At 34.3% G+C, this 25,902-nt stretch overlaps 1 protein-coding gene across 3 annotated transcripts in view; it reads right to left on the reverse strand.

Moving 5' to 3' along the window:
* Positions 1-25,902, reverse strand: part of GPATCH2 (G-patch domain containing 2) — a 100,869-nt gene that overhangs the window by 17,745 nt on the left and 57,222 nt on the right. For 2 of the 3 annotated variants that reach the window (XM_052673038.1, XM_052673048.1), the window contains exons 6-8: positions 21,024-21,088; positions 18,843-18,882; positions 15,523-15,587 (exon numbers count right to left, since the gene is read on the reverse strand). In XM_052673038.1, the coding sequence (XP_052528998.1) occupies positions 15,523-15,587; positions 18,843-18,882; positions 21,024-21,088 (170 nt within the window). Of the gene's footprint in view, positions 1-3,309; positions 9,557-15,522; positions 15,588-18,842; positions 18,883-21,023; positions 21,089-25,902 lie in introns of those variants that run through there. The other variant, XM_052673057.1, reaches the window with a different exon arrangement.

The following is a 25,902-nucleotide window of genomic DNA, read 5'->3' on the forward strand; positions in this document are numbered from 1 at the left end:
TAAAAGTACAAGCTGAGAACTGCATCTGATAGTCTACTGTAGCATAGTAATACTCTGTTACTTAGGGAATCTGGTTTCATCATAGATATATGACCTAGACTTTACTGCATGTATAATTTTTTTTTTTAAGCTGCGATGTTCCTAAATGAATAACAAACGATTGTTTATGTCGACAGACTTCAGATCTTTTCAATAATGCAAAGAGTGAAAAGAGTATATTGATTTAAAAAATGGCAATGTACAGTATTCTATATACTTAAAAAAAAAGATACAGTAAACTAAGAAAGTACTAAGAATGTACTTCAGTGCTTTTATTTAAATAGTAAAATATTCCAATAAATAACTTTCATGCAGAAATGTATTCCAGCTTCACTTAAAGAGTCCCTATTTCAACATGTTTCTCTCTTATTTTCAGTTTTTTTCTTCCTTGCAGTTCTAAGTTGAAATACCACCCTATTTAACATCCAGAAACTGCAGTAGAACCAGTATACTAACAGTGCTATATTTCAGTCCAAATTCAGACAGATATCAAGGAATGTAACACATAACCAACTGTACAATACAGAAAATGAATACTTAAACATAATATGGGAAAATAAATATTTAAGAGATGCATATAACATTGATATTAAGCGTGTAGAGTAAGTTGTGTGGCAATTTATATGCCAAACAGTGTGCAACTCTGCACTTTCAGAATGAAAAATGGAGAAAGTCTCCAGGAATACAAGCAGGATGAAAGATAAAAATTAATAAAGTCAGGCAATTGAACCTGAAGACACAAGCTAGAGCAGTAACAGCTAGCAGTGCTTGAGTTATTTTACCCAGAATTGATTATCTGTTATACTACATTGAGATATCCAGATTATTGATCTGTAAGATTATGGTACTTGGGTCTCCCCACTTTTCCTCCAGGCACAGGAATGGAGTTGCAACAAATAACACTAAGTAAGGACTAGTTTGTTATTGTTGTCACCCTTCATGTAGAACACAGCAGTTACTTTTTAATTTAAAATCAATGAACATCTGAAAGGCAGTCCTTTCCTTCAGCATAAATGAATCATTTGTCTTTGCAAGGCACAACAATCTGATCACCAGCCAAGGTGAGTTTGGGTATTTCCTTCTTGTTGAGAACTCCGTGTGCCACAAATAAATAGCAATATGCTAGAGTCCCAATTAAGCTTTGTCAAATCTGGTTTTATGGCCACTAACACCAAGTCTCTGGCTCTCAATGCAGAAGTGGAGTTCACTTTCACCAGGTCTTACCATCTGATATGCACTGCCATTCAGATCACAGCAAAACATAAAGCTAAGGGTTTTAAGAGGAATGGACAAGAACCATCACAGTTCTTGAACTAGCAGTTAGATGAAATGAAGCATCGTACTTCAGGAGAACACTACATTTTGAAATGCTTGTAATGGGGGTATTAGAAAGTAGGGAGAACTCTGACCCTCAATCAGGCTAAGTTCAGCATTATGTTCCTTAGCATTAAATCACAAGAGTGAGGATTACAGAAAGGAAGATAGCTATTTGCCTGACTACTCTCTACTTATCCCTAGCTTGCTTCTAGCTATCATTTATAAATAGTGCTCTGCAGGGAAGCCAGGCATTTTATTAGGGAAAAAAATAAAACTTGTTAAGACCACCTTGCCTGAAAACTTGGCTTTTGACGAGCTGGTGACAGGGACTAGAGCAAGCAGTGTCAAATGGAATAATTTTTAAGGAAAGACAACAGGAACTTGTCGCCTCATTGTATGCATTTACAAATAGAGGCTTTCCAGAGTATTAGGCTTAGTTAAAACTGCCCTCTGGATAAAAAGTGTTCCCAAGCAGCCTCAGACAAGCTTGGGAGACAAACAGATGTGACTATGGTCCCTGGCGTTTGGCAAGAACACTCACTGTCAATAAGAAAAATATGAGCATGGACAGGGCATCAGCTGCACCATGGCAGAGCAGGCCTGCAAGTGTCACAGCCGCGGCAAAGTTGTGGCAGGGGGAAAAATCAGAGGGCTGCAAAAGCCAGGCTGGTGTGAACTTGCACTAGCATGCCAGGAATTGTTGTTGTTGTGGCATGCCTCAACATATTAAACAAAAACACTGGATAAACTACAGTCAACTTTTACTTATTTATTAAAAAAATCTTGGGTGCTTCATTAGACACAGTAAATAAGAGCCTCAAAACTGAATATAGAGTATAGAAAGCAGGAACAGCAAAACAATCTACAAAAATCTGTGGAAATAACAACAATGAAAAGCTGTTTTGGTACAGAAATATGTTTATCTTCTGTACAGAAGTAACATCACACAAGACTACTTAGAAGCATGTAGACATTGTGACAAACATTCAGACATATTCTGTTATCTCTTTAAATAGTGGCAGTTTTCCTATCATTTTTTTTTTCCTCAAGAGACTTGCCCTTGTTATCATAACATACAATTTTTGGCATCTTCAAACTCCCCAAACAATTGTACCTATACCTACAGAACAGTCTCCTTTTTTTCCCCCATTATCAAAGTTGAGTAAGTAAGTGATTTTCATGAGTGCCTTTTCTGTTACTCATGTCATCATACAATCATAAAATAGCAGAATGTTTGGGGTTGGAAGGGACCTTAATGACCATCTAGTGTCAACCTGCATACCATGGCAGGGTTGCTACACATCAGATCAGGTTGCCCAAGGCTACATACAGTATGGCCTTGAACACCCTTAGGTGTCCAAGACATTTGTTAGAGGTTATATCAGATTTATATCTGCAAAATCCCTCTGTAGACAATGGGCCATTTGGGAACATCCCCCAAACAAACCATTGTGTGATGGAACCTACAGCTGCATGGCTTACATGGTGACCCACACTGAGAGCACCTGAACACACAGCTCTGCTACTACTGGAGTTAAAAATTCACTAGCTCAATCATTGAGAAGGGTAATATGATGAACTGGTTAGTTGATACTCTCCCAAATGACTTTTAGCTCACTGATTTATTACATGCTACTATAGTCACAACCATTCCAGGTTGTGGAATTCCAAAAAAACAAACAAAACCTCCACACCCCTAAAACAAACAACTACAGCAACAATCCCAAACTCAATGCCCCCCCCAATTAAAAAAAAAACAAACAAATAAAAAAGCACAAAAACCAACTAATCCCATAATTACTCTATAGTATCTTCAGAAAGAAGCAATGAAGGCTGTTATTAATGCAGTTAAGTTCATTGACATTCAGTATATTTACTGTCAAACCATTTACCTTACTACACTGCAACATTGCTAAGATAACTTGTAAGTAATGGAGATTACGGTTTTATGTTCCATGTTAAAAATGCATAAAAGTACTGATGACCAACAAAGTCAGATGTGGGAGAGTGTGCATTTCTTATTTAATAACATATTTTTAACATCTATATTCTTGATTTGGAAAATCCTATGCTGGAGGCTATTACAACAGAATAATGTTTTGAAGAAGCCTGATTTCTGTACTGTAATTAGGTGAACCTGTAATGATCAATACTCGTATATCCATTACATTCTAACCAATGTCTCTCTCTCACCTGAGGAACAAATCCACTGTAAACAGTGCCACATCATTCTGCCACAGTATCAATGAATTCCTGCAGATGGCTGTAGAACTCTTCAATTTTATCATCAGAATGCCTTAGCTACTGTAGAAGCTTGACAAAAGTTTATAAGCAAAATTCTTTAAGAAGAGATTAAAATAAAGCAAGAGTTGACGGGTTTGCAGTCTAGAAAAGACTTGAAAGAATTATTTTCAAGTGGAAATGTAATTGCCATTTCTCAGTCTTAAAATATAGATAAGCAATAGATATGAATATAGATATAATTGAAGACAGAATGTAGTGAGGACCATGATTCACATTACGCTTCAAATGCTTTGACAATTCCTTACAAGCTGAAATTAAGTAGATGGTTTGTGAAATAACATTCACATTATCATAAAGATTAAAAAAAGCAATAGAATTCAAAATTGCATAACAGAAGAAAGTCAATAAAATGAAGTGCATTGTGTAACTCAACTTCATAAAATCAAAGCATAATCTGAGTGATGATGACAATACTGCAGAAAAAGTTCTCAAATTCATACACATACTGGACCTGCACTTAAGATTCTTATTTATTACATGGCACAAAATGCAGTGTTGTATGCAGTAGCCAACGGAAGCACATTCATTAGCACTGCTTAAATAGAAAGCCTGTATGCATTTTTAACTCCTACTGTACCCCTCTAACTCTCCACAAGTGACTAGCAATGGCTTCAAGACCATCTGAGTCCACAGAACAGTTTATGATCACTTTAAATAGAATGAAAAACTACAATGTACGTCTTACTAAACTTCCAATTACATTATGATGAACACGAACTTCTACAGTTTCTTTTGACTGAGTGTCCAAATGTGGGCACAGCCTCTGGTTTCCATGCAAATGGCCAGAGAACTGTAAACCTGTGGTAACATCTATAAACAATTACACACATGGATGGCTTTCTGCCCATTCTCAAGAAGGTTTCTACACTCTCTCACTCTCTAAATATGCACAACACATGTGCAGCTCAAGCAGATGAGCAAGACACTACTCTGAGGTCATCTTGGTGTGTGGACTGCATGACACCAAATAAGAATGAACAGAATAATGGATTTAACAATGAAGATCAAGACCCCAGATCTCAGTATAATGTAATACAGTAATCTTGCAAAAACAATCCAGTAACACCTTGGAAAGAGAAGTTGAGATAAATGTCACTCAGTGCAAATTTACCTTACTTCAAGTCAAATCAATGTCTACAACCTATTTTGTTATTTTTTCACAGAAACATCGTGTGTGTGTGCCTAGTGACAGTCTGAGCATTGTATTAAGCATTAGAGCAGCTCCCACTGTCTACCAAAGCTACTGTGATAGCTGCACTGTTGGTGAGCAATTCTTCACTTAAATTTTCCATGCAGAAAAAAACCAAAACCCTTCAATAACGCGATGCTGCGATCATATACTCAGAGTAGACATGAGGGTCTATCACTATTCCTATCATACTCAGTAAATTAAAAGGATTTCATGGACTTTATAGAAACTGACAATATTTAGCGCTACGAGACTGACTCCTGGAAATTAAAAACTTAAAAATCTCTAGTATGCCTGATTTTCTTTTTAATAGGTGAAATCATTCACAAATTTATACATGTTCCCTCAAGTTAACATTCTGGAGATTGTAGAAAGAATACTGCTCCCCTCCATACCTTCTGAACAATACAGCGTTGACAGTATTAAATGGATTTCCTTCTTAGCTATGAGTGCTAAATGAAGACTGCTGCTAATTAACGTTGTCTACAAAATATGCTAAAAGTTTTTACAGTAACTCTTCATTCAGTGCTAAAGAACTGACAAAATAATAAGGAAATATAATTCATATGTAGCATAAACATGTTTTTTAATGGTTTTGAAAATGAATATAGATTTCTTCTTGGTATCATTTTTCTCAGACACCATTCACATGAAATCAGTTCCACATTTGATTCCTCTACTTCCTTTGCAAACATTGAAGCTTTTCTTTAAACTTGTTTAAAGAATGACATCATCCATACAACAGACTGCAGCATCTGCTTCCACAAGTGTGAAAAAATATTGTATTAACCACAAAAGCTATGCACTTTGTCCTTTCACAAAATTTTAAACAGCTGTGATAAAACAGTGCATGTCTAACTCCTTTCATACGAAGCCAATCTGTTCACAACATAATTTTCAACATAAGGATGACATACCTGTTTTATTGAAAGTCCTATGAAAATACTATCATTAATAAGAAAAATACAGTTTTCCTCCTACCCACGTCAGCTTATCTCATCCAAATACTGTATCCTAATACCTTCCTCTGTGTTACCTGTTCAGCATTTCTAAGGGTCATTCAAAAATAGAAATAGTGCAAGGTCTGAAAGTCTATACAGGTAAAACAAATACTATGAAAAATAAAATTTTGTGCTGCTACAGAGACATCTAAACTCAAGTCACTCATACTACATTTGCAAATCAAGAGTCTCTAAATTTTTTTCTGTATTAGAGGCCTACTGCCCTCAGAAAGGATAATGCATTGTTTTTTCTTGTTTCTAATTAGTAATTTAAGCATATGTTCAGCATTTAACTCTAAATGTTTGTCTTTTCCCCAAGCTCTAAGACAGCTGTCCAAGATGTGAATGCCAGAAAACATTTAAATATCAACATCTGTTGAATTATGTTAATTTAGTGTAATATAATTGGGCATGAGTTGGAATTGATCAAAAGTATATGAATTACACAAAGGCAAATCTAAACCAATATCTTAGTGTACAAACAAGTCACCAAGGAACAGTGATGGAACAGAACTAAAAAATCTACTTCTGTTAAAAATTAAATTGCTAAAACTACAGCTTATTTTCACAGATGACATGATTTCATGTTTTTAAAAATAAGTATTTGTAGCAGAATATTTCAAAATATTTTCAAATACATATTTCCCATTATGATTTTTTAATCACAAAACACCTGATAAAAATAGGTAATGCTCATCTTTGTGTGATTATGTAACATAGACAGAAAAGAGGTTCCATGAATAATACCATTCTCCTATAGGATAATGTTGTTTTACAAATTCTAAAACAAACAAACATTCTTTTGTTCCTTTTTCATCTTTTGACAACATCATTAATACCCACAATATATGGGTCCTCATCTAGTCTGAAATGATTTCAAAAGCATCTTTTTGACTTGAGCAATAACCATGGCCTTGAGCAGCTATTTCCACTGGGCTGGATAGCTTAGTCAGCCACACTGTTCATTACAGATATTTGTGAATACATATTTGTTTACTAAGCATGACATTCACTAAATAGAGTCAGTACAGGACAAATGCAACTTGTTGAAAAGCCTTGCAAGTTCAGTACTGGGTTATACTCACACTTAGATACTTTTAGATTATACTCATGTTGGGACAGGTTAAAATCATTGCAAAAATTAGTCCCACTTCGAAAATTTTCTTTCTGTGCAGGCTGAAAACAAGAAGCAACAGCACAAAAATATATATCACAAATATCTAACATAGTTTAATAACGGAACAAGAGAAATGCTTATAAGGTTGGACTTTGATAAGGTTGGTGAACTTTGATATTGGTTCCCTACTCTATTATGAGAAAATGAGAAAGCACAGCCACATCCACATTTCACTTCCACATTTTTAACAGTGTGCTTGATGAACAATTCTTGAAACAACCTCATTTTCTGGTCAAGATAGCTATAATTCAAATAATAATAATGTTCCAAGAAAATTAGATACAACCACATGTATGAAGAAAGAGAGAGGGAAAAAATTCACCAAAGCCGAGACTGAACATTATGCTGTTATGAAACCTCACTAAGTAGTACAAGGTATCTGCACGTGTAGGAGTTAATGCAAAATTTGAATTTCCGATATCAAAGAAGTGCAGATAAGCAGCAGCTAAAAAGGCACTGACTGATGTCCTCTCTTCTCTATTAACTGATGATACTAACACTTCAAAAAGCCTTGACAACACAAAGTCCCAAATCTAAAACCAGTACACTGATTACTGTCCTTTCTTTTGGCTAGGACAGTTCTTGAATAACATTTTTCCACATAGGCTGAAATGTGTTGTTACAATAAATGACCATAATTTTGAAACATCAAAGAAAATAAAGAAAATTCTACATAATATAAAACAAGCTACTCAAATTTTCTAAAAGAACAGAAAAATGTAATCCCACCTTTCCTCCATACGTAACTATTCATCCTTATGTTCAAGGAGAACAGCTTTCATGTCCCTGTATGGTGTAAAGACAGAGAGGATCTGAATTTTTAGATCACCCTAGTACAAATCACGTCCCCAGTACACGTAATTTTATGACTACACAAAAACTCATGCTGGGACAAACAAGTGCTGAAAAAACAGAAAGCAAAAAGGCCTGTTGTGATTGCAATGTTGTTTAACAACAGACTAAAAAAATTAAGGGAACTCCAGCTCAAGTTCTGGATCACAAACTGGAGTAAGCTTCAATCTGGCAACTACAAAAAAAGCACAGCTAAAAACAGGTGCGAGAAACAAGCATATCATGCTGAAATTCAGTTATATGAAACCGAGTAACTTGCTGTCAATTCATACAGGATAAGATTCAATCTAGACTGCATATATGAGGAAGATCCAGAAGTACACCAGTTCTGGAGGTTCTCTGTCATCCTGTTTATTTATATATTTTTTAAAAATAAGGACTAATTAACTTATTATTAACTTGACAGTACACTCATGTATTGCTGGAATTTTAAAGTTTTTTTTTTTTTTTCCCCACCATTATTTAGTAGCTTATTTATGTACAATATCGTTAACTATATTAGCTTTTAGTACAATAATGAAATTCTGTTTGTGGTTTTTTAGTTAAAATTTAGCTTTACATTGCAGATACAATGAAAGAATGTATTTTTCAAAAGAAAGTTGGAGGAGTTGAGTTAAAAACGATATTACTCTTTAAAGATAGTGACTACAATTAATTTTGTCAATGGATACTTTAATCTATCCAAGAATTAATATGGAATCTTAAATAATATATATTTTTTTTTTCCAAAGCAGAACATGCTAGCTATCCTTAGAAATAACAACCAAACTGCACTACCCTCTTTCCGCATACACAAGTCTTCTTATGACCTTAAAAATAAGGTCATTGTATAGAAAACTAGATCAGGAATTGCCCTCTTTCAAAATGGCACCATCTCTTCTCAAAGAGGAAAAATTGCAAACTGATGAAATAACATTGTCCCTGAGGGTGATGAAAAGGGAAGAAAGCAATGTGTCCTCAAACATTCACATAATTTAATCTGGAACTGCAAATATTATTAAGCACCAATCATAAGTGTAGAGTTAGTGCTTCATGGCACTCCAAAGACGAGATAAAACTGCTTAGTTGTTAATTTCTAATGATGTAAACACATTTGGATTTTAATATTTTATCTGAATCTCCTGCATGATTGATTAGCTCTGGGGTTATAATGTATTAACTTATTACCTTTAATAGTTGTACACTTAAACTAAAATGTTTAAACATTACCTTTTAAAATATTATTGTTAGGAGCATTTCTTTATGTGATGGCAAAAATGAACCAGGCAGTAAACCAGTTATGCGATCCTTAGTTTTACTGCAATGCATCTGTATGCACATTTTCTTGTATAATTTTCAAAAAACTGGCTGAATTTACCTCCTCTGGTATATTGTAATTTCATTCCACAAAAGCCACATTAAACAATTACAGTACTTGTAATTAACCAGTAGTCTAATGTACAGTTTTCTTATCCCAATCTATTAACAGCTGCTCAAAAAATGTAGTAATTAATGGTTTCATTTATTTCTGGCAAACCTGCAAGATGACAAATAGTTTTGTATCTGCTGCAAATTAGGACTCTTTCCCAAACAACAGATGACATGGTGGGAAAAAGGGAGCAGACAGAATACTTGCACTTGCATCTTTATTTCTTCAGAAGATCAAATAAAGAGCAGTTGTAATTCTATTTGTCACATCTGTGAAAAAGAACATAATGTCTTTGTATCAGATCTGTAATCAGATGAAACTGAACAAGTACTATACAAACATACAAATAGGGGTCTCCCTTCCAAACTGGGAAAGGCTGAAATTCATGTTGCTATTCAGAGGAAAAACACACTTTTGAAAAGCTCTCATCAGCTTTGGTGCTACTTTTCTTCTAGAAACTTTTTTTTTTTTTTAAGAGAATACTGTTAGTCATAATAAAGAAATAAGTCACAAACATACATACTTGAGATGACATCTTTTACTAACACAGGGCATAAATTTAATCTGGATATAGAACAACTAAGGCAAAAAAGCGAAGAAGTTGCAGAAAACCCAGGGACACTCATCGTTTAGTATGATCTGACATTTCCTTCACATAACTCTTGAACTATTTCCATAGCCGTCTTCCACTAAGGTCTCTCATGTGGAGAAACCTGTATTTCAGCCTATGTTGTTTGCCACTGCATGAGCATGCTTTGAAGCCTTCTTGACAATTCAGAAGAGAACAGCAACAAGTGGCCATTGGAAGAATGGCACAGTCTTTCTTCCTCATTACAGTAATGGTTAAACAGATGCCTCTGCTGATTTTTAAGTAAATATCACGGTTCTACCTCAAGTTACGATCTACTCTGCAGCCACAAGAAGTGGATAACTAGTTCATCCTAAGCTACATTGACAAGATTGTTAGCACTACATCAGCTACCTCATTTAATCCTAACTTGAATAATTCTATACTGCTTTGAAATCACTTTTGTAAGACTTTGTTCAAGCCAGGACTGAACTGTATAAGAACTACAAACAGGTGTTTTTTTTTTCTTTTTTTTTTTTCTTCTCATTTGAGTGTGGAAGGCCAACATGGAGTCGTCAAGACCAACCAAAGAACCTGCATACAGCAGCAGTTTGGATGCTCTTTTCAGTTTCTCCACCCATGCGTGTGCCATAAATTCTTACAGTACAATAAGAAAAAATAAATATGATTAAAATATAGATATATGATAAAATAAGATAAAATAAAAATATATATTTAACATGGGCACATTGTAAAAAGAAATTATGCACAAGACCACTACGCATAGTAAAGGAAACAATTATGAGCTTAACTTATTTAGTTGCAGTGGTTTCCCAACCTGAAATGTTGTTTCTAGATTACAGCCTAAATAACTAGTTATAGTGTTGACTGTATAACTAAAAGTAAAACTTTTACTTAAGCATTCTGGTTATTCTGTCAAATGGGAATATAGCAGCATGTCCCAGCTTTACAGAATATTGTACAGACAAATACTTAAAAAAAATTAAGACATGAAGATAGTTATGTGACAGAGGTGCCCTAAATACTTAGCAATACATTACTTGTTGAGAACAATAATCACCGAATCACAGAATTGTAGGGGTTGGAAGGGACCTCCAGAGATCATCGAGTCCAACCCCCCTGCCAAAGCAGGTTCCCTACAGCAGGTCGCACAGGTAGGCATCCAGGCAGGTCTTGAACATCTCCAGAGAAGGAGACTCCACCACCTCCCTGGGCAGCCTGTTCCAGTGCTCCATCACCTCACTGTAAAGAAGTTCTTGCGCATGTTTGTGCGGAACTTCCTATGCTGCAATTTCCAGCCGTTTCTCCTTGTCCTGTCTCCACTCACCACTGAAAACAGTCTGGCCTCGCCGTTCTGCCCCCCACACCTTAGATATTTATAGACCTGGATCAGGTCCCCTCTCAGTCTTCTTTTCTCAAGGCTGAACAGACCCAGTTCACTCAGCCTTTCCTCATATACTGTATACATAATACTGTAGTAGTAGATCAGCAAAATATGGTTCTACTCTGTTTCAATAGCCAACCAAACGAATGTTCTTCACACTGTGCAATCTTCCTTAGGTACAACTCCTTTTTCTAAAATTTTACAAAGGTGACTTACGAAAATGCGTGTCACCTCATGCTGGGAGCATGCAAACAAAGAGCACATGCTCAGCTATGGCAGCTCAGCTGCCAAGCAACAACTTGTTAACTTGCCATAACTCAATCATGTTCAATTGTTTGCCCGCAGCCTCAGGCTACAGACAGACATTTGGTCTGCTAACAACTGCACCAGATGAAGACATTACTATCCCAAGCTATTTGTTATCACACATCTGCTAGAGATTATCATCTCCACAGCTCTGCTGGGGGAAGAAATCATGTGAGCACTCCCTAGTACAAACCCAGCCAATTTAATTTAAATAGGTGAGTTGAGCTAACCAGGCTGGTTTTGCCCAAAGCGTACTAAAAAAATAAAAACAAAAAGCCTACTTTACTGGCAAAAGACCATAGCATAAAACAAGCGGCTGGGAAAATTAACACCTTCAAACAGTGTAGTGGGATTTGGGAGCAAACAGTTCCTGTCCTAATACAAAGAGATAATATAAACTTATATAAAAATATTATTTTTTCAAGGCTATGCAGGAGGAATAAATACACAGCTTTAAACCAGAAATAGGTAGCACTGTTGATACAATTTCAGTAATCAGTGACAGAAGAGTTTACTTGTAAAGGTAACATAAATAAACGCGTATTACAAATACACAAACACAGAAGATCACATGTTGAATTGTATCAGAATTGTTTGACTTATCCAGTTTCTATGTTTTGTTGTGCAGGACTATCCCTTCCTAACGTTTTGTTTCTCAATAGCATTATTAACAGTTCACATCAACCAAAAGATCCTTCCAGTAATAAGGCTAGCTATTAATTCACATAAGATTAGCTTATAATTATCGAGTTTGAGAAAAAACTAATACAAGCAATCTATCCACTATGGATAGAAAGTCTTAATCCACTGCAGCGTTTTAGAACTCCACACCTTTTTGATGTATTCACCCAGTAAATTATTCCACAAGTCACCAATCTAACACAATGCAGGTCGTTACGTTTGTCTACTTGCCAAGACAAGAAGCGTCACCGAAAAGGGGTAAGGAACAATCCAAGCATAAAAAACATGCATGTATACAACTATCTTATGTGCATCTTATGTGTTTTTTATATGCATATAAAAAAAGAGTAAATGTTTTCAAGAACAGAAATAAAAAGTTCACCACTAAAAAAAAAGTTGTGTGAAAACTATACAAAGAAATAGATGGAGAAATTAAATCTTGTAATTAGAGAATCAAACTGAACTATTTTCTAGGTAAGTACTATAATTCTAAAGAATTTCCAATCCTTACTTACTGCTGTTATTTCACCACCACATTCAATAGCTGAATAGGAATACAGTGTAAAGTTAGAATACTTGTTGTGTACTCATCCAAATTACATTCAATGCATCAATTAGTTTGAATAGTCTAAAATACAAACTACTTATGTGTCAGTTTTAAAATGCTTCAGACTCAGGTGTGAGTAAACACCTGTTTAACAAAAGAATGCAGATAACTGCATATGAACAGAGAAAGTACAATTGAGAAACATTCACTTCAAGGATACTTGATTCTGAAAGGATCTAAAATTTGTTCTGGTATTATCTCTTGGCACTGGTATCTTGGAGTGGTGTTTTTTTTTGTTATTTTCATTGCTATTGTTTTTGTTTTTTTTTTTTTTTCTTTTGCTTTCTGTTCTAAAGCATCTGTACATACACAAATGACAGATTTCTATTTTAATATTCCACATAATGAAATTGCATATTTATAATAAGGCTGAGATCACCATTTTAATAACTGTACATAATATATGCCATTAAAACAGTAATTTTTATAAGTACTTTGTTAAGTAAAAATGTTTTCTCTGTATTGAGTGATGAAAGTAAGTTTACCCCTTACAGTAGAAAAAACGATTTATAAGTTTTAACACAGGCAATCTTCAATATTAACCTTAAATAAATCTCACATTTCTTGGAATCACAGAATGCCTTGAGTTAGAATGAACCTTAAAGATTGTCTATTTCCAACTCTCACCATGGGCAGGGTTATCACCCACATCACATGACACTATGAATTTAATTTGTAATAGAAGACCAGACAAACAGTCATGAATTGAATGAAGGTAGATACTATGAAGCTCTGAAGACATCAAATATGTATTTGTCACATGCTGTTCCTACATATGTGAAGAAAAATCTATTTTGGTGAGAACTGCTTTTGATAAAAAAAAGTGAAATGTTACAATAAAGAACACTAAGATCTGTAGGAAGAAAGTAGTCCCCAGGACTGTTATTGGCCTAACAGAAAGAGCTTACAAATACTTACTTGATATTCTAAAAGTTGTCACATTGTAAAAAATAATAATAATAATAATCACCAGAGAAGTCTGAGAACTTATTTTCCATTCATTCTCAAGAACTGACAATGAAGGTTCTACAGCAGGCAGAGAAAACTTGCTATTTTTTTGCAAAACCACAAGTAATTATTGTGAAATAACCCAATGACAACCCAGCACACGATCTTGCTATTTTTAAACATGCTATAGTATGATAACATACCCTGGTACCATGTCTATTTGCAATAATAGTTTATGTAAGTCTTAGTTCAATAATACTATAGATATTTTAGAGAAAACAACTGTCTTCAGACCTACATTGCTTTTATGCAATCCTGCCAAGAATTTTTTTGGAAATACAGTCTACCAGCCTACTGCTGAATTGGATGTGAAGAGAGGTTGAAGACCACTCCTTGTATTCAATGTTATTTAAAAAAAGTTAAAAAAAAAAAAAAAAAAAAAATTACCTACAAAAGAAGTTAGAAGAGATCAACCATTTTGAGAGAACTTCAGTGGCCAGAAAAAATGAACATGAAAGTTATAATTCTGAATTCCTCTGACACTGTTCCAGTGTGCTAGGGCATAAAAATGGTCCTTAAAGGACTTCAAATATAATCTGCTTCTTAACATCCACTTGCTCTCAGTTTCAAGTAAATAGCTTGATAGTGTGTACTTACAGTGAAAATTTGTACCTAATGTGGATTCAAACCAATACTCTAAACAAAAATACAATGTGATAAAAATATTTGCTAGAAAATGTATGCAAAACTTTTTAGATATCTTTGCTTAAAAAATAAAAGGTGAAATAGGCAAACCCACCATTTCTGAAGATGAATGAGAAGCATTTTAAATACTGTCTAAGCAAAGTTTGAATACAATGACATAGATTCATATTTAGTATGATATTTTTGAAGAAGTATTGATCCCACTTTCCAGTTATTCATCAAAGCAATTATTTAATAATGGGAAAAACTTGTTTCAGGATGATCACGTATGTACTACAATGTAAATGCTTGAAAGACAGCTGTAGTGTCTCACACAAACCCATTGTATTTTACAATGATACAAATCTATGGTAACTTTTCAATATAATTTCAGAACATGATGTTTACACAGCAACATTACAATTCTGCGTACTTTTCCCATAGTTTGTCAGTTTTGAAAAAATACTAGTTATAAGAATTCCTTTATCAGACCAGATTGATTCAGCAGGTAATGTACAAAGAAACCCCTCTGGGAACAGACTTCTAGACTAACGCCCATCAGTTCAGTATTTAACGTGTTATTTTGAGGGGGAGGAAACAAGCTGGAAGATAGAATTAGATGTGTATGATTAGTTTTCACATTGAGACTCTTGTTGTTGAAACATGACTTAAGAACAATTGAAGTGTTAAGGTATTTATGTTGACTTTTTGATTTCAAAAGTTAGCATGCATAATGGTAATTTCATACATTTTCAACAATTAACTTAGATGCCAGAAGCATAAACCTTGCTTCAGTATCCATTTAATTCTCATGTTTATTAAAGAGATTGAGTTTATTAAGTGTAGTTGGATACAGACACCGATAAAGTCTGTGCCAGCAAAGATTAGGTTATACAAAAGAGACTGTTTAAAGTAAATTACAAGCATGGAAAAACACTGAAAATACCCCGAGATATATATGAAATTGATATTAAAAAAAATAATGAATCAACAACTGCATGAACAGCTGTAAAGATGGCTGCTAACCCGAACTTACCTGCTAGCTGTTTTTACAGAGCTGTTCTTCTTGTGTCCTCTGTCCGACCGGTTGTCTCGCAAGAGCTGAAGATATTCAAAAAATTGCTCAGAATGGTTTCACATGCAATGCCTCTATTTGTCTTTTAGAAATGTTATTCTTTCCTGACTTTTGAGTAATCCTTCAATAATGTTTTCACCCTGGAGTCTAAAACTGATGGATGCCTAATAACATTTTATGGTAATAACTAAGAGTGCAAGATACATTCACAAACACACACCTTATTATAAATTCCCAGTTAATTGAAAATGAAAACATAAGCATTTTAAAGGCACATTACAAAGCCATTCACAATGTTACATTTTAATTATCTTTAGACTTTTCCACAATTTCCATACTCAAATTTTTAAATTTTAAAATCAAAAGTGTCGGGGAGACTTAAATTATGATAAAAAAATATAATCAGGTTGGTGCTTGTAGCTAAGCAAGTATGAAGCAGTTATAAATTTCTCTAAGCCCCAGGAGTTTTTTTTGTTTTTTTTTTTTTTAATAATTTGAGAACTGCAGAAGCAACAAAAACACATTATTAAAGCTTCCCACAATAGTGGTGAAGCAGGGATAATAAAGGAGCTACTTAACAATAGTAATGTCTCAAGTTCTGGAACAAGCTTTAATTAACTCCTTTTTAGACAAACAACACAAGACTTCTCGCTAGGATCATCTCCAAAGTTCAGAATTATATTTCCAGCATTTTAGTATTTGTCGAGATGGGTAAAGTGGCACTTAATAGCAAAGAAATGCTGCTAAAAAGCAATACCAAAACTCAACGGTATGTAAAAAATAGAAACATTTTTCAGAGCTATTCATATATTGAACAAAGCATAAAATAAACTTAAAAGTCCCTGGAAATCCTTGAATATTATGACTTGGTCAACTATACCTTCATCCTGTGCATGAGCATGAATGCAAAAAAATTACACCTATCTAAAAATTATGCTTAATTTTTCCCTGAATTTTTATTGCTTGCTTCTTGCATGAAGACTGCTCCTTATCATTTCAGTTATTAAATTTTCACATGCAGTGAATAAGCGTGATTTTAAAAGGCAATCAAAGGATGTGTAAAGACATCTTATTCTGATACATTATTGCAAGTTAGTTTTTTTCCATTTTCTTATGGTCAGCAAATCACTTGCAAATTGCATTTAAATATGGCCACAATTCTTACTAGTATAATTATTATATACTGTGTATTTATCTCATGCCGAGATAAAGACAACATTTCTATCATTATCAATACTCTGGCTGAAAAGTAAACTGAAATCATATCTTATGAAAATACCAGATCACCAGACAGATTTCAATTACTTATTTTCTAGTGTAACAATTTTAATTTCAGGAATTAAACTAGAAGGTATTTAGCCCGCATAACCTACAGTTATACAGTATGGATCTTCACAACTTCAGCGAGAATTCTATAGACTCTCTCATTTCTTATATTGGTCTAACAACAACAACAACAACAACAACAACAACAACAACAACAACAACAAAAGCCAACAAAAAACAAAAACAAAAACAAACATGATACCCCAGAAGCACATGTATTATTTGACACTAGCTTCAGAATTCATTAACAGTCTAAGTTAAAAACAGAGTGAATTTAAGATAATCTCTGAAACTATAGCCCTTAGGAAATGCAAAATAAACATGTAGAATTTAATTCACAGCTACTGTTATCCGAGAAAAAATTATACTCTGAGACAAACAATATATTAAAAAAAAAAAAAACACTCAAAAATAATTACACAAATTCATTTTAATGTAGTAAATTTTGCTACATACAGCATAAAAATTTCAGGAATAGGACAATGATACCCCAAGGGAATCTTTTATCGTGATTAAGTCTGGATGAGGAGCTGCAAGATATGGTTTACTGCTTGTGGTAGCAATGGTAATAGGAGGACGGTTGGACCAGACGATCTCGCAGGTTGTTTCCAACCTTACAATTCTATGATTCTCTAAGACTAATCATGCTCATTTTTAAAATGCTGTTCCATTGTGATTCTTCTACTAAGAAACACATTTTGAAATGATATGAGTTAAAAGTGAATCATATAAAGCTGCCTGTTTAGATGTCAATAGTCAGTCAGCTTAGTGTGAGATGTCAGAAGTGCTCAATTGATAGTTAAAACTGTACTATGTACTTTTTTCCCACTCCAACAGTTTTAAGCAGGTAAAATAGAGAGACTCAGTTTTGCTGTGGAGTTCAAAAGAAGTGGGGGGCAAAGGAAAAGGAACATGTTGATTTAAACTTTGACTTTCCAGAGTTACAAGTGGTCATGAGGGATCACCCTATGATGAACCTTTCAAAAGATTCTACGCACCTTATTTCTTTCTAATGTCTCAAATTTAGTTAAATTTGTAAGCACACAAGCGACCTGGTACAGATCTAATCACATCTACTGAGTTATAACAATTTTTACTAACTGAAAGTGAACTGTGGAACAGTTGTTGCCTTAAACGCTGATGCATCACTGATTTATTCTTTTTACTTAATATTTCATATTAAGTGTATAAAAGCAGATATATTTTCCTAATTAAAAGTTCTTGGACAGCATGTTCTCTTTGCATCTTATAACAGTCCATAAGGAAAAGTATTCCTCCATGTCTGAAAACAAGCTAAAGTAGTAAGTGTTATTTCTCTAACCAAAAATAAACAGGCCTTCACATTCCCTTGAGCACATTTCTAGGCTTGAGCAAGGAACCTTAGGAACTATACCACAGAGGTAGTACATACACTTACAGTTTATTCTAACCAATATCTGTATTGTGGCACTCTTTGTTTGGCTGGATACAAAGGAAATTTAACAGCTCTCTGCTACTGCTGTGGTCTTTTTAAAAAGTGAAATTAAGAAAAATCAGAATGAAAATCATCCTGCAGAAGCCTGCCCACTCTTGTCACTGTTAGGCTTCGTTGACAAAAATCAGGAAATAAATTTTGTTTTACTGCATTTTAAGAAAAATAACATTTAGAGATTTTACAGTTAACAAAATCTTTCCTCACTAAAACAAAAATGCAACAAGAGATTTTTTCCTTTAACCTGCCAACACTCAAGGAAAATTAACTGAAATTAAATTACTAACTCACAATTTTTAATTAAGGGAAGAATTTTTTTTGAAAGGAGTTGCTGTTCATAAATTTTCTTGCAAGGAAATATGAAATATGAATACGTGCTTTGTCAATCATTTCTTTAAATATTAGCCTGCTGCCTCTGGCACAGAGGTAGTTAAATTCCTTAACACATCTCAAGTAAACTGCTTTTGATCAAAACAGTTCTTACCTGGCTATGTTCCTTCCTAGCCCCAGGGCTAAACCAATGGCTGTGGGAGAAGAAGAAAAGACAGGTTTAACAATATAACTAACAAAGCACATGCTGTCATATGACCAGCCTGTGCGTGCTTTTGGGTATTTTATTATCTGCCAGGAAAATACAGCCGTTGGCTACGCTTTATTTTAATGGGATATTTTTATTGAACTTTCGGTCTGCTACAGTTCTGAAAGAATACACTACAAATTTCACTTCTCAGTAGCTGCTGGATTTATAGGTAATTATATTTTGTCAGAGAAGGTAAAATAATATAAAAAATGATAATATTTTAATAAACTATAATGCACATACTATAAATAAAAGCAATCTGATATTTAATGCTGAAGTGTTATTTTGTAATGATTATAGCTGGAAAGATTTTTAAGTACTGTGGACTATTTGGTAATTGTTACTGTACTACCTCACAAACTGAGGTCTGAGTTTGAATATAAAGTGTAATTCAAAGTCAGCAGAATTAGTGGACTCATCTATACACAATTACACAATTTTGACTATTGGCAGCCTTATTCCAAGGAGTTATTGCAATTATTTGCAATTATAACTGTTGCACTTTTTCTGAACTTATTAAATGTAACAGTTTATTTCCATTTTTTCTGCACAGCACACTGGAGCACCTACATAATGATGCTAAAATGTTAAGTTTAACTAGCATACTTTGAGAGGAAGCAAAGTCTGAGCAATGAAGGATGCTCCAAAAGTAATGCCCCTGATTTTATTATGGTATCACAACATGAGATACAGATGGTGGAGGTACTGCAGTAGAGGTTGAACCATCCCACAAATATTTTCATTGCCACGTGACTGATGGCAGCAGAGGGGCACTCTGATACAACGGCAGTTGACATGCAAGTGCATATGAAATAAAGGTGCATTGCTAAGTTCCTCCACCTGGAAAAAAAGGCACCCACTGACATTCATCAATTCTTGCTGAACAATGATGGAGACCAAACAGTGCATGTGAGCTCAGCGAGTGGTATGTTTCAGCAGTGGTGACAGCAACAGTAGGTCAACTTCCACTGGTGTAGGTGTTGATGAGTGCAGCATGCAGGGTTTTATTACTGGCAAATATGAAAAGCTAATGGCAGTGAAAATGTTGAACACCATGGTACTTTAGCTATAAATTTGTACTACCACATAGCATTACTGTGCTAGTGCGCTCTCTGAATCTGTTATATCTGTGGAAATTAATAGGAGGTATTACTTTCAGAGCAACACATGTAAATTATTAAGTCCCAAATCTGAAAGCTCTTTGCTGATGATCAGTCCATCTTCTCATTCCCATATTATAAGGAATTATCATACAATACCAGTTGTACCTGAAACCTATGTACTGCTAAATTCTTTCTCTTCTTTCCAGATAATTAAAGGATAAGTGTGAAATTTATAAAAAATGAAATGACAGAAAGAAAGCTACAAGTATACTTTGACATACAGATTAGTAGACATTACTATAAACTGGACAGGAAAAGCGTTAAACAGCTGCACTGAACAGTTCAACTTTCAAATGCATGATTTGGAAATTATAGGAAAGTTACCTTATTGTTGTAATCACTCAAAAGAGATTAAGAAAGAATACAACTAATGTTTTCAGCAGGACAGAACAACAGTTCACATTGGTTGCACACTGGAGTAGCTTAATAAGCTGAATGACATTCCTTATTTGTGTATGTCCAAACAATTAATGTATTTTCATAAATATCATGATAATCTTTTTTCCTCACCTGACACTAACGTTTAAGATTCAAGAAAGTGATGCTTTATTTTCAATTATTCAAATGAGGCATTTCTGAAATTGTTTACTTTTGAAAAAAAAAACAAACCCACAGCGTGTCTTTTTAAACATCCTGTTCCATTTGATATCTATCCTATCTTAGAACACTAAAAAGTGTTGCTTTTTAGAAGAGCATATACTTAGCAGGTTAATAAAATTACATTTACAAAATATTGAACTGCATGTTTCATTAAGAAACATAAATTATAAAGGATTATAAATGTTACTATTAAATAAATAATACTATGTAGCTGAGCTGAGCTTCCCTTATCACATTTGTACAGTTGCAAAACGTAGCTTTAAGAAAGAGGTACTACTGTGACAAAAGTAAAAATATTTCTAAGTCCAGTACTGATACTCACTCATGGTGAAGAGAATCCTGGGACAGGTGAATTGTCTTTCTGCTACCACCTGGTCCTGGAGTTATCTATGGTAGAAAAGTGGGAAAAAACATTATTCGAATTATGGAGCAGAATATGAACACAGAGACTGTTTATTAAGGAAGCATACTGCATGTACTGAATGCTGTATCTAGTGTACTGTCTCAATTTTGAAAATGCAATTAGCAATATCTGCATTTTTAAATTAAAAACTGAGTGCAGAAAGGTACTGTACAGGGTTTACTAAAATCCTTTGGGCCTAATTCTGATTGGATGTTAGACATTTATAGATATCTGGGGCCCACATTACTTTTTGAAAGCCTGTGAAATGCTTACTCTGAAAAACTGAAAGTTAGATAGTTAGATGGTTTGAAAATCACATTCAACAGACAATAAAAAAAAAAAAATCTATTCAGCCTTTGAAATCCCGACACACAAATCTTGAAACTCAAGTTGATGCAAGAAAAAAAGCAAAGAAAATCATATATATATATTTTTTTTTACCATACTACGTTGCATTGTTTTTGTCTAGCCGTTTACATTCACTGAAATAAAAATGACTTAACAGACTTAAATTAAGAGTAATCATAAGAATTCATGACAGCACACGTAGAATTTTCCTGTAATGTGCAGATGATAATATTCTGGTACTGTTCAAATATGCAATCAGCTTTATTTTTATAATCTCCTTAATAGAACTAATTTGTCTGCACATGTAGACAGGCAAAAGAAGAATTAGGGACCACCCAATGAAACTGATGCTTGGAAAAAACAAAGCAGAAGGCAAACAATTCCTGCTGGAGGGAATGCAGGAACTGACTTTCAGTTCATTGGAGTTAGCTCTGCAGTCAGAAGTGGGAAAAAGTCAGACATTGTCAGTTTTGAAAGGAGGCAACAAAAGTCACCAATAATATGCTTATCTGGCTAAGACTTGCCAAAAGAAAATAAGCATAAGGTTCACAAATAAAAACAGCCTATGATTAATTTAAAGAATAATGTGTTCAACTTTTAAAGAAAAACATCTCATCTTATGATAGAGAACAACCACAGCACTTGGAGCTCCAAAATCTAGAAAGCTTTGAAAGAACACTTACGAAGTGATTTGAAAGCCCCAAGATTTAAGTACTTGACACTACTCTGTTTCTTTGACCTTAACAGGAATAAGGGGCCTAAAAAAGGGACCCCTGAAATTTGTCAGTCTTCTGGCTGCTGATGCTGAGAAGAAAGTACCGCAAAAAAAAAATCTTCGCATGCATTAAAATCCTCAGAGAAAATGAGGGTGACTACATAATTTTACTATCTCAAGGATTCTCTTCAGCACAGAACACACATGGAGAACAGCACACCCAGTCCTTTATCGGTTTTCGCAGTTTACTGTTTTACTATAACCACATGACAGCACTAAATCAGTGACCAAAGTTCAGACAACTTTTACACTGTTATTCATCTATTAATTGAGAGCAAGAAACACCAGTTCACAAAGGCAGACCTAAAAGTACGATAAAATACTTAAATATATAATTTCTAAATGTTAAGGTTAATAACTAAGCTGTTACTTTAACAAAATAGGTAAACATGTTGCTCGGCTCTCAAGAGTTACATCCTGCATTAATCTCAAAATGAAGTTTTCATGCTATTCCAGTGGGTACCCCTGGAATATAGTAATCCATTTTCTACACTATGGCTATAAGAAAAGCCGACTGTGCCTATGTCATGCTTTGTTAGAGGTTCATGATCACATTATCTCATGGTGGACCTGACACTTTTATTCAGTTTACAGTATGTTCTGTGTACAGGCAACTTATTTCCTTTGCCAGGGCTGCTGACAACCTTTTCCACACTATATTAATCTTGTTTATAGACTTTATCTTGGTACAAATATCAGAAAACTGAACTTTTTATCTCAGGGAGAAAATAAACAACATGTTGACAGAAGCAAAAGCTATTTTCTGGACTAAAATTGGTTGTTTACCCACAGCCATACTTATGGAAACAAGTTTAAGTTTCCAGCTTACTCAAAATACATAATCTGGAATTTAATAAGCATTGAAAATCCAAGAAAAAGCACTTGACGGATTTTCAGTTCTAAAATAATACATAAAAGACAAATACATTTTTCCATTAATTCATATGAGAATATGAACTACATGAACAGATACAACCAGAGTACACCACTCAAGTTTTTTTTACATAACCTAGAAACCTTCAATTTCACTGAGCGGACACACAACATTCATAAAATTAAAATCACGATGCATAATTAGAGATCTTTATATAAAACTGAATGGTGATGACTATAATATTCATAATGGGTAATGCAAAGAAATTTATCTTTGCAAAACTGCCATCTAGGGCAAAAAAAAAGAGCTGTGGCTCATCTTAATCTGCTAAATCACTATTAGCAAAATCAATTGCAATGTTTATGCACAGGGAAACAAACAGCCACTCAACTGTTCACATTCTTTATTCATCTAGAAAAATTGCATGGTTTTCTAGAGTTGGTTTAGAAGTCTTAGTGCACAAAAAGGAGCTGAATTAAGTACCAGGGTTCCTCTAGTAAACGAAAAATGAACAGAACTGAAGGCAAAAGGTTTCTTATTTTTTTTCCCTGCTCACAAAATTGCCTGGACAGCCTGATCTGGTGGATGGCAACCATGCCCACAGCAGGGGGTTGGAACAGGATGGATTTTAAGGTCCCTTCCAACCCAAACCATTCTAAGATTCTACAACTTTATTTTTTTCTATGGAGTGCATTCAAGGGGGTAGGGCCTGAATGTACACACACATATCAAGGAATCATAATTACTGTGATGGGAGTAAGTAGATTGACCAGAGTGTCATTTAAACTTAAAATGAAGTTCATTCACTAACAGCATGCTTCTGGTCAACTCTTATACAATATTAAAGGTCTTCATTCCATGCACAAGACTTTTAGCTTTTAAACACTCATATGTTAAATTAACAGTAAGTATAGAGTATCGCAGAGCTGATGCACAGTAACCTCTCTCAAGCTTTTAACCAGTGTATTTAATGGCCTGCATTTCTCCAAGCCCTATTGTAACTGAGCACACTCAAAGGAAATTAGGTAGCTATAACTAATACAAAAAGTAGAACTATTTCTAACTATTCCCCCCAAATAAGAATAGCAGCTTTTAAAAAAGACAAATGACTAGGAATAATGTCTTAAGGAACGAAGAACAAAACTGATTTTCAAAAATACAGAATGAAACATCACGGGTCTTCACACAGCTCAATTGTGTTGCAATCTGCATTGTAGCTCAGATGCAGAAAGCAGCAAAATATGACGTGTAAAGGGAAAGTAGGGCTGACTTAGAGGTTCTATTAAGCCTTCATGAAGACATAGTCCATTAGCAGAATACCTACATCTGTGCCAGTTTCTTGCTACTCTATAATTATTTAAAATCAAACTCTTACTAACAAAGCATTGCAAAACTCAATGGATCATTGCCATTATGCTTGTGAAACATAAGCAAACGATCGGAAAGAAAAATCTCAAGAAAAATAGGTCAGAAGACTTGGAGTTTAACACTAGAGCTAACACTTTTCTCCCTGAACGTCTTACCATTTTCTCTTCATAAAACAAACAAATAAGCCTCCATGCATCCTAGATAAAATGAGAATCAGAATGTTTCTATGAGTCAAAGAAAATGTGCAAGTTCACCTATCTCTTGAGTGAGTTTCACACTCTACATTTCTTTTTTAAACAACTAATAAAATACATCTCCCTCTTCACACTTGGTTTTCAATTGAATGATTAATGGAAAAACAAAAAGAAAGCAGAGATTTAAAAAACAAGTCCAATATTCAACCTCATTTCTTCAAAGAAAGGATATTTAAATCACCTACAAAAGCCATAGAGTACACTTCATTGTAAACCTATTCTTTTACACAGAATTTCTCAGCTGTTTTTTATCTTAAAAAAAAAACAAACAACAAAAAACAAAAAACAACAACAACAACAAAAAAGACCCTTGCATTTGAAATTAACTGATTATAAAAATTAAAACAAGTGACTTTTGGAAAGAGTTTAAAAATGAGTCAGTATGAGATCATCTTTCAAGATGTCTGATATGTAATATAAAATAGTACTATGATATCTTTGCCCCAACAGCAGCTCGGAGCACAGCAAAAAGGAGACTGACACTATCAAGGATTAAGAATAGACTTCAGAAGAAAACATAAAATACACTTTTTTCTTTAATTTAAACCAGCTCGTGGTATGAGACACATATAAGCTTCAGGATTGCATGAACACCATATAGTATCACAATGTCAATTTTATACAGTGGGAAAAGAAAAATTTTCAGGATAGCAACTTGGAAAGTAGTAAGTATGACAACAAAACGTTGCCAAAATTTTTTGGAAAAACATTTAGAATTCAACTAATTATATTTAAATTTAAAAAAAATTCCCTTAATAGAAAAAGCTACCAGTAAAATGAGGTTCATATTGTGTATGAAAACATCTTTATTACATTTTAGCTATCTATAGACAAAACTTATTCTAGGGTGAAGTCAGCTTCACTAAGCCAGCAGGATTTTGACTTCAGTAGTGCAAGGACTTGATCCTTGTTAGTTACGAATGTTCTAAAATGCTGAAACAACGCGTTTTATGTAAAACTATTATCAGTAAGTGAAGTTACCTGTATGGTGATACAGACAGAAGAAAAGAGCAGAGCACAGCAATTAGGACAGTTGCCTCAGCCTGTGAGATTGGATTCTATTCCTCCATCTGCTACACACTTGCTGTTTTGACCTTTGGTTAGTTTTTACTTCAGCTCAGTTCCTCATTCGAGAGAAACAACAAAAACATACAAACAAGACCTTCCTCCCCCCCAGAA

This window comes from Tympanuchus pallidicinctus, unplaced genomic scaffold (assembly GCF_026119805.1).
Source record: "Tympanuchus pallidicinctus isolate F22 unplaced genomic scaffold, pur_lepc_1.0 scaffold1, whole genome shotgun sequence".
Taxonomy (NCBI): domain Eukaryota; kingdom Metazoa; phylum Chordata; class Aves; order Galliformes; family Phasianidae; genus Tympanuchus; species Tympanuchus pallidicinctus.